This window comes from Pelophylax lessonae (assembly GCF_965119305.1).
Source record: "Pelophylax lessonae genome assembly, chromosome: 5".
NCBI classification, from domain to species: domain Eukaryota; kingdom Metazoa; phylum Chordata; class Amphibia; order Anura; family Ranidae; genus Pelophylax; species Pelophylax lessonae.
Genome location: NC_138772.1, coordinates 55,310,796 through 55,321,265, shown reverse-complemented (window position 1 = coordinate 55,321,265; position 10,470 = coordinate 55,310,796). Strand labels below are relative to the sequence as shown.

At 43.8% G+C, this 10,470-nt stretch overlaps 1 protein-coding gene across 4 annotated transcripts in view; it reads left to right on the top strand.

Annotated features, from left to right (window-relative positions):
- Window positions 1–10,470, top strand: part of PEX1 (peroxisomal biogenesis factor 1) — a 172,564-nt gene that overhangs the window by 47,112 nt on the left and 114,982 nt on the right. For all 4 annotated transcript variants that reach the window (XM_082257814.1, XM_082257813.1, XM_082257812.1 and 1 more), the window contains exon 3: window positions 9,248–9,331. In XM_082257814.1, the coding sequence (XP_082113940.1) occupies window positions 9,248–9,331 (84 nt within the window). The remainder of the gene's footprint in view (window positions 1–9,247; window positions 9,332–10,470) is intronic.

The window sequence follows — 10,470 nt, the reverse complement described above, 5'->3', positions numbered from 1 at the left end:
TCACCCCTTAGGCTACAAACTGACATCTTCGCAATACTTCAAAATGCGTCAGAAAGGAAATCACCCATTGGACCAATACGTTTACAATGCAGATGTGTCACACACTACCCCCTCTACCATATCTTACAATACGGGGGGATTTTACTGTGCAAATTTAAAGATAAAGAGCCCCAAATATCAACCCATTGACTGCAAACTGATATTTTTTTCAAAAAATTTAAATGGTAGAAAAATAAAATCTCCCATTGGACCAATACGTTTACAATGCAGATGTGTCATACACACCCCCCCCTCTACCATATCTTACAATATGGTGGGATTTTACTGTGCAAATTTAAAGATACAGAGCCCCAAATATTACCCCTTAGGCTACAAACTGACATTTACTGTACATGTACTGCATATGTAGGCTCGGTTACTGTGGGGAGTTGATGGTTCAGTGCTCCTCATGTTCAAAATTGTATCATCAAGGATGTCAAAATATTCCGGAGATTGCCATTAAAAAGGAAAGCTATGTTTGAAAATGGCAACTTTGCACACAGACATCTTTTTATGTTGGTTCAAAACACACCATATTTTATGAAAGAAAATGACTCACAAAGTTTAGTCTCCTTTTACACTAATACGACTTGTCAGACTGATAAGTCGCGGTCCGTTGTGTGGTACAGGAACGGTTCTAAACACAAGTCGCTCCGACTTAGAAAAAGGTTCCTGTACTACTTCGGGGCGACTTGCATAGACTTCCATTATGTGAAGTTCGTGCAAGTCGCGCTGCACGCAATTTTACAGGTCGCCACCGAAGTCGTGTCGCTTCAGTGTGAATGCGGTCTCAAGTTTCTATTTGTATTAATGTTCATTATTCATACTAATTTATATTTGTATAGTGCAGAGATGGCGAACCTTGGCACCCCAGATGTTTTGGAACTACATTTCCCATTAAGCTCCTGCACTCTGCAGTGCAGTTGAGCATCATGGGAAATGTAGTTCCAAAACATCTGGGGTGCCAAGGTTTGCCATCACTGGTAGTGTATATACAATTGGATGATTTTGTTTTACTTTAAATACATTCCCATTTATAATTGTTTAATGTTTATTGTAAAAACAATTAAAACTTTCAATTAGGGTCCTTTCACACGGCCGCTCCGTGTGTCCGCAAATCATCCCATCCGTTTGCGGACATAATGTAAGTGAATGGCACTGCGGGTGTCAGCGGAATACCATCCGCTGACACCCGATTTTCCTCCTTTCAGTTCTGTTCCGTTTTTACGAATGGAACAGAACCCCATTTTTCCTTCCGTGTAAAAAACGGAAAGGAAGGAAAATCGGATGTCAGCGGTGTCATCCGCTGACATCCGCAGTGCCATATACTTACATTATGTCCGCATATCATCCGCAAACAGATGGGATGATATGCGGGCACACGGAGCGGATGACAGAAATGTCATCCGCTCCGTGGAAAAAAAAAAAAAAGTCCCGCAGCGGACCTTTCACACGGAGCGGCCGTCTGAAAGGACCCTTAAACTTTTTAGAATAGAAACTGTGATTACATGTAAAAATTTTCCCAAAATAAGTTTATTTAGTATTTTCTTTAACCAAAAATTACTATAAAATTTTATGTTCTTGTAAGTTTTTAGAATTTTATGTATTCACAGCTATAAATGTATTAAAAGATCAATTTGGGGTTATCTCACGTCAGACAAAGCAAAAACTCCATTAACTAAATGGGAGATCTTGTTTTTCTCCCATTTAAAATTTTGGAAAAAAATGTCAATTTGTAGCCAGTGGGTTGATAATGGGCTCTGTATCTTTAAATTTCCACAGTAAAATTCCACCATATTGTAAGATATGGTAGAGGGGGGTGTGTATGACACATTTGTGTAATAATTATTTTATAGGTTACAATCTGCTGTGTATTGTGTCAAATAATGTTTCCGTCTACAATTTCCAACACAAAAAAAACTTGTCTGATAGCATGACCAGTGACCACTAATTTGGAACTGTCTGATGGCTTGACTTCAGATCCTCTCCTCACAGGTGTAATGGCTGCAGGGAGGGAGCTCCTCACCTCACAGGTGTAAAAGAAAAGTGGAGGATTGTAGAATCCTATAAAACATTCCACACAGACACACATAGTAAAAATATAAGCATAAATACACTATATTACCAAAAGTATTGGGACGCCTGCCTTTACACGCACATGAACTTTAATGGCATCCCAGCCTTAGTCCATAGGGTTCAATATTGAGTTGGCCCACCCTTTGCAGCTATAACAGCTTCACTTTTCTGAGAAGGCTGTCCACAAGGTTTAGGAGTGTGTCTATGGGAATATTTGACCATTCTTCCAGAAGCGCATTTGTGAGGTCAGGCACTGATGTTGGAGAGAAGGCCTGGCTCACAGTTTTCACTCTAATTCATCCCAAAGGTGTTCTGATGGGCTGAGTTTAGGACTCTGTGCAGGCCAGTCAAGTTCCTCCACCCCAAACTCACTCATCCATGTCTTTATGGACCTCCAGCAACAGAGGTTACTGCGGATCCTGGATCCTTGTGTGCGTTTTTTTGGACCTCAACTGCATCTGAGACTTCCAAGTACACTGTTGATACCCCTAATATCAACGTTACTCTTTTATTCAAGTTTTGTACCCCCCCCCCCCCCAATTATACTGGATGACCTGCACCTCATTTAAATATGCCATTTAGGCCTGTTTGGAGAGGCCTTTTTATTTTCCATCTTGGTTACAGACCCACTGCCTCTTGTCCATATTGCCATTGCAGTTTGGAGATTCAGGCCACCCTCATTTTTAAAGGGGCTGGCGGGGAGGGGGGAGTGGGGAAATGTTTCTGGGTTTTTGGACTTTTGAGTTACTTGATTCTTTTGTTTTTACTGAAAATACACAATCCAGCTGTTATTATGATGCATATAGTACTAAAGACTCCATTGCTTGAATGCTGCGGTTCCATCTGGGTACACATAGGTACATTGACTTGAAAACTGGAAAAAATGATTCTTCCTTGCCTGTATAGCAAACTTATATATAGTCTCATGGAACATGAGAGGGCTGTTTAGAGGTCTTTAGTGTTTAGTTTTCTGAAGGACCATAACCCTCACTTATGCATCTTTCAGGAAACTCAGTTGGTAGTAAAACGCTTAGCCTTAAAAAACCTTGGGTGGGATTTCATTGTCATTTAGTCATTCTAATTTTGCCAGAGGGGCGAGTTTCTTAGTGCGGAAGTCATTACCCTTTCATCTATTTAATTTGGAATTGGACCAAGATGGATGGTATGTTTTTATACATGCTGTGATAGATGGACTGGAATCGGTGTTAGTGGGCCTGTATCTTCCTCCTCCAGCCTCATCTAGACTACTTCATAAAATAAATTCTCTGGTGGCCACTTATGCTACGGGTAACATTCTTATCATGGGAGACTTATCACATGCCTCCAGACCCTGGGGTGGACAGGCTCTCTTCTGACAGGGGTCCCCTTTTAGAGCTGGCATCTTGGGCAGAGACCTACAGTCTTATAGATGTCTGGAGGTGGAAAAATGCAACCTTTAGAGAATATACTATTCATTCTGCCACTTGCAAGACTTTTTCTTGCATAGATTTAGCCTATACGGGGGGTCCTCTCCTCTCCAGGGTTCAACGAGCTAAGATTCTGCCTAGAGGAATCACAGATCATGCCCTGGTTTTGGAGCAGATCTTCCATTCTCACACCATGCATGACAAGCAGTGGAGACTTTTCTAGATTTTGGATCACGGATCCTGAGGTATATAGTCTAGCCTTTCGGCTGCAGCTGTTCACGTATTGGGGTAAAAACCCTGACACTGCTACTGAGGCGATCATATCGGACGCCTTTAGGGCTTTCAGTAGAGGACAGTTTCAAACTTTAATCGCCAAGTTAGTCGCAAATTAAAAGCTGACCTCGTGGCCAAGGGTGAGGCTTCTAGTTTGGAGCAGTAATACCTTTTGACTAAAGACTGGCAGGTTTACAGCAGACTACAAGAGGTGACTGGTCTGGTTCTCCTACTACGCACCTCCCTGCCTAGAAAAAAGCTGCTCCAACAGTTGCAAAGGATTTTTGAACAGGGCGAACGAACTGGGAAACTTTAGGCCTAGCTTGCGCGAGAACAGTCTCTGGTCATGAGTGCCCCCAGATAATGTCCCCCCCCCTGAGGATGTCCCATTATAGACTGCTTCACTGCCTACTACGCGGGACTGTACACCTCAAGGGTTACCTACACCCCAAACAAACTATCCACGTACCTTGCAACAGTTGACTTCACGGTGTTGATGGACGAATATAGAGCCAGACTAGACTATAACCCTAAAAGAGGTCCAAAAGGCCATCTCTTCAAACTGGGAAAACCCCGGGACCAGACGGCTTTCCTGTGGCGTTCTATAAGGCCTCTGCGATGTAGCACCCCACTTTCAAACTATGCTTGTGAACTCGTTGCAGGAGGGAACTCTCCCCCTGCAAACTGGGTAAGAATCTGGAACATTGTGCCTCTTATCACCCCATTTTACTGTTGAATGTGGATGCTAAGTTGCTTACAATGGTCCCAGCCCATTGATTGAATATGGTTATCACTGCTTTGGTACATCAAGACCAGTCTGGCTTTATGCCGGGCACAGGGACCGACATAAATATCAGGCGGTTATTCACCCATATTGACATAGCAACAGAGTATTCCCCGGGAGTTGTAGCTTCACATGATGCTGAAAAAGCGTTGGACTCTGGCGAGTGGGAATTTGTCTGGAAGGTGATAAAGGGTTTCAGGTTTGGGCACAAATTCATTGGTTGGTTGAAGCTGCTATACCAGAGTCCAATGGCTAGATTAAGGGTCAACGGGGTGCTTTCTGCCCCCTTGCCTTTATCCAGAGGGACACAGCAGGGATGCCCTCTTTCCCTGGGATTTTTTGCCTTAACTAATGAACGCTTGGCGATTCTCCTGCGCCATGACCCTAGGGTGAAGGGAATCCCAGTAGGGCTTTGCATGAAAAACTATCTCTTTATGCAGATGATGCTCTGTTGTACCTCCATGATGGGGATTTGTCCCTATGTTCTGCGTTGGATATCATAGACCAATTTGGTCATTATACAGGTGTCCACATTAACTGGGGGAAATCAGTCCCCTTTTCCCTTCATCCCTCGGGCTCTGCTGGAGTGACGCATATGCCATTGCAGTAGGTGAAAGAGTTCAATAACCTTGGGGTCAGGATGAGAAATGGGTTGTATGCTTACCTAGAAGATAATCTTGTACCCCTGATCTCTCAATTCGCTCGTAAATGTCAGGCTTGGTGTACTCTGCCGTTATCTCTGGTGGGTAGGGTAAATTTGGGAAAAAATGCTTTATGTACTGAAGTTTCTTTATGTTTTTAGGAATACCTGAGTGCCGGTGTCTAAAGGTGACCTTTGTTAGGTTGGACACTATGATCACCTCTTTGTTTGGACAGTTAAGAGCCCTAGGCTGGCTCGGACCACTCTTCAGGGTTTGGCCCTGCCTAACCTCTAACTTTATTATTGGGCTGCGGTACTTGTTACTGTATGCTGGTGGTTCAGAAAGCCTACTCAAAACCTTTGGACCATTGGAGGCCACCCGTCTTGGGTCCCATGCCGCATTGACTAACTTAGTCCATCGCGGACCTAGGGCCCATCCACTACTAGTCACTGTTCCCATGTGTACAGGCCAGGGGAATCTATAGGAATTATACTATTTACTCACCTCATATGCCTCTTTGGGGTAATCCTCAGCTGAGGCACCTCAGAGCCTCAGATGTGTGCGGCTAGGGGTGTTGTGGCCTTAAAGCATGTTATCACAGATGGGAGAATTTCTTCCTTTGCTGTGTTGCGAGATAAGTTTTCTTTGCCTACATCTATGTCCTATTTTCAGCTACGCCATGCTCTTCGGGCCCAATTCCAGGTGCCGATTACTGATCAGGTTGAGAGGCTGTTGACATCAAGGCTACTGGATAAATCATTATCTTCCCTTGACCTTAGGTTGTCGGTCTCATACGCCTATACCTCCAGTAAGACTTTTGACAAATGGAAAATTGACATACCTGAACTTACCCCGGACGACTGGGAGGACTGTACGGGCTCTTATATTACAAATATGATTTCATCCAGTTAAAGTTCCTTCTTGGGGTCTGCTATACCCCCCAGAGGCTAGCGGCCATTTACCCTCAGGTTAGTTCCACCTGCACCCGTTGTCTCTCCTGTACTAGAACCTTCTTTCAGATGGTGTGGCAGTGCCCAACTGTCCGTTTGTACTGGGAGTCATTGATTGATCCTTTGAAGCAGCCCACTTCACCCATGCTCACTAGCTTGGTGCCTGCGGGAAATGCAGACTTGCCTTTGTACAAAATAATCTTTGAGAGTAGAAATTGTCCGAAGAAGTTTGACAAAGTACGGTCCACATGAATTGATGCTCATGGTCCAGCTAAGCCTACTGATGGGTAAACTTTCAGGTTGGGGCTTGGATATAGGTTGAGTTCTTCCTTCCTTCCCCCACTTTTTCCCTGTTCTTCTCTCCTCCACCCTCCTAAACCTTTATCTGTTAAAAAAAAAAGTTAATGTGCGTGTATAGGCAGGCATACCATTACTTTTGGTAATATAGTGTGTGTGTGTGTGTGTATACAGTATATCACAAAAGTGAGTACACCCCTCACATTTTTGGAAATATTTTATTATATCTTTTAATGATGTGACAACACTGAAGAAATAACACTTTGCTACAATGTAAAGTATAAAATGTACAGCTTGTATAACAGTGTAAATATGCTGTCCCCTCAAAATAACTCAACACACAGCCATTAATGTCTAAACTGCTGGCAACAAAAGTGAGTACACCCCTAAGTAAAAATGTCCAAATTGGGCCCAACTATTATTATTATAGAGGATTTATATAGCGCCAACAGTTTACGCAGCGCTTTACAGTGTGGGGAAGACAATACAGTTACAGTACAATTCAATACAGGAGGAATCAGAGATCCCTGCTCGTTAGAGCTTACAATCTACAACTAGCCATTTTCCCTTTCTGGTGTCATGTGACTCGTTAGTGTTACAAGGTCTCAGATGTGAATGGGGAGCAGGTGTGTTAAATTTGGTGTTATCACTCTCACTCTCTCATACTGGTCACTTGAAGTTCAACATGGCACCTCATGGCAAAGAACTCTGTGAGGATCTAAAAAAAAAAAATAATTGCTGCTCAACATAAAGGTGGCCTAGGCTATAAGAACATTGCCAAGACTCTAAAACTGAGCTTCAGCATGGTGGCCAAGACCATACAGCGGTTTAACAGGACAGGTTCCACTCAGGACAGGCCTCGCCATGGTCAACCAAAGAAGTTGAGTGCACGTGCTCAGCGTCATATCCAGAGGTTTTCTTTGGGAAATAGATGTATAAGTGCTGCCAGCATTGTTGCAGAGGTTGAAGGGGTGGAGGGGTCAGCCTGTCAGTGCTCAGACAATACGCCGCACACTGCATCAAATTGGTCTGCATGGCTGTCGTCCCAGAAGGAAGCCTCTTCTAAAGATGATGCACAAGAAAGCCCACAAACAGTTTGCTGAAGACAAGCAGACTAAGGACATGGATTACTGGAACCATGTCCTGTGGTCTGATGAGACCAAGATAAACTTATTTGGTTCAGATGGTGTCAAGCGTGTATGGCGGCAACCAGGTGAGGAGTACAAAGACAAATGTGTCTTGCCTACAGTCAAGCATGGTGGTGGGAGTGTCATGGCCTGGGGCTGCATGAGTGCTGCCGGCACTGGGAAGCTACAGTTCATTGAGGGAACCATGAATGCCAACATATACTGTGACATACTGAAGCAGAGCATGATCCCCTCCCTTCAGAGACTGGGCCACAGGGCAGTATTCCAACATGATAACAACCCCAAACACACCTCCAAGATGACCACTGCCTTGCTAAAGAAGTTGAGGGTAAAGGTGATGGACTGGACAAGCATGTCTCCAGACCTAAACCCTACTGAGCATCTATGGGGCTTCCTCAAATGGAAGGTGTAGGAGCGCAAAGTCTCTAACATCTCCATGAGCTGGTGGGAGTGGAAGAGGATACCAGTGGCCACCTGTGAAGCTTTGGTTAACTTAATGCCCAGGAGGGTTGAGGCAGTGCTGGAAAATAATGGTGGCTACACAAAATATTGACACTTTGGGCCCAATTTCAACTTTTTCACTTAGGGTTGTGCTCACTTTTGTTGCCAGTGGTTTAGATATTAATGGCTGTGTGTTTATTCACACAAGCATGGCTGCCCCAGATCGTCCACCAATCACTGGATGTGCTTTATACATGGTACACTGTTGAGTCCTAGAGACAACAGATGGGAAACATATTGGATTTATTCCCTGGATTCTCTCTCACCTGGTGGCCTCAACGAGGGCATTGAAATTGCCGCTATATTTTTCCATCTTTGTTACTGCTGTGAAGAAGGAGCACGGCTGCCTGCCCCTCGGCAGCACGCACGCTCAGAAACACGTCGCATCCCCAGTGACGTTATCCACACACGACCGCTGACCAAGCCTTGTTCTCAAACGACGGACTCTGAGCCTCACTCTCGCTCCTGCTCCGCCGTCATTGCCGGCTACGGTGAAGAGCAGTCAGTCCCCACGGGATGGCAGCACGGATCGGATGACATTATCCACCACCCACCTATCTTGGAATCTCCAGGAGGGTCATTTTACACGTATTTGCTTACTTACAGATGTGAGTGCATACTTTTATTGAATAAAATGTGTTTTAAAGTCTACACTTAGAGGTGCCTCTTTCTCTCCTTTTCCACAGAACCCTGACTGAGAAAGGCAACTTTAGTGGTTCTTAACCTAGGATACACCTACCACTCATGGGCTCTTGACCATGCTTCCAATTTGGTGGATACATCCGCTAACCAGGTGTTCTCCATAATACACCATACTATGGATACACTATGTTGTAAATGTAAAACTGGTGCTTGGTCACGTTTATGAAGGTTTTAATTACCCCGGGACAAGAGTTTGCTGCCCTATTTATAACCCTCAAAAGAGCCCCAGATAGCAGTAAATACCTGGCAAGGGTTTTAAACATTTTCTTCACCCAACGCTAAAAAAAAATATGACTGAAGATGCACATTAATAATACCATTTATCTGCATGTTGAATATATTCTGACCTCAAGCATATAAAACTTTGTCATGTGTAGTTTCACCATAGATTTTTGTACTGTAAGTCATGTTATTTTTTTTTTATCTACAGGTGTTCCTTAAGCAGTGTTGTAATGTCACATCGTGTAAAGAAGTCACAGTTGAACCCATGACTGCAGATGACTGGGAAATACTGGTAATCCACATTTAAGTTTGGTTCATTGGCTTCTTGTTTACTGTAGCTAGTTATAAAAGAAATGTGTAGGGGTTTTATAAATATAATAAATACATTTTACATCAAATTACATAGTTACATAGTTACATAGTTAGTGAGGTTGAAAAAAGACATCAGTCCATCCAGTTCAACCTATGATGCGTGTGTGTGTTTGCTTTTAACCGTACATTGTATACCACTGTATGTTGTGGTCTTTAAGGTGTCCATCTAATAGTTTTTTGAAACTATCAATGCTCCCTGCTGATACGACTGCTTGTGGAAGAGAATTCCACATCCTTACCGTTCTTACAGTGAAGAACCCCTTACGCACTTTAAGGTTAAACCGCCTTTCCTCTAGTTTTAGTGAGTGGCCACGTGTCTTATTGTATCTCCTTTCTCTGAATAGTTTGTTCCTTATGCTCGGGTCACCAGTACAGTATTTGTACATTGATATCATATCCCCCCTCAATCGTCTTTTCTCCTGAGAGAAAAGGTTCAGTGCTTGTAGTCTTTCCTCATAGCTGATGTCCTCCATTCCCCTAATTATTTTTGTTGCCCTTCTCTGGACTTTCTCCAATTCCAGCACATCCTTCCTGAGGACCGGTGCCCAGAACTGGACAGCATACTCCAGATGTGGCCCGACCAGAGTCTTGTAGAGTGGGAGAATAATCTCTTTATTTCTGGAGTGAATCCCCTTTTTTATACATCCCAGTATTCTGTTGGCTTTGCTTGCGGCGGCTTGGCATTGCATGCCACTGCCAAGCTTGTTGTCTACCAGTACCCCCAAGTCCTTTTCCATCCTAGACTCACCCAGAGGTTCCCCCCCTAGTGAGTAGCTTTCTTTCTGGTTTCTGGCCCCCAAGTGCATTACTTTACATTTATCAACATTAAACCTCATCTGCCATGTAGTTGCCCACCCTGTTATTTTGTTCAGGTCTGCTTGCAAGGTTTCCACATCCTGCATAGAAGATATTGGCATGCCTAGTTTAGTATCATCTGCAAATACTGAGATTGTACTAGATATCCCCTCCTCTAGATCATTTATGAACAAATTAAACAGGATTGGTCCCAGGACAGAACCCTGGGGGACCCCACTTTCCACACCCGCCCAATCCGAGTAC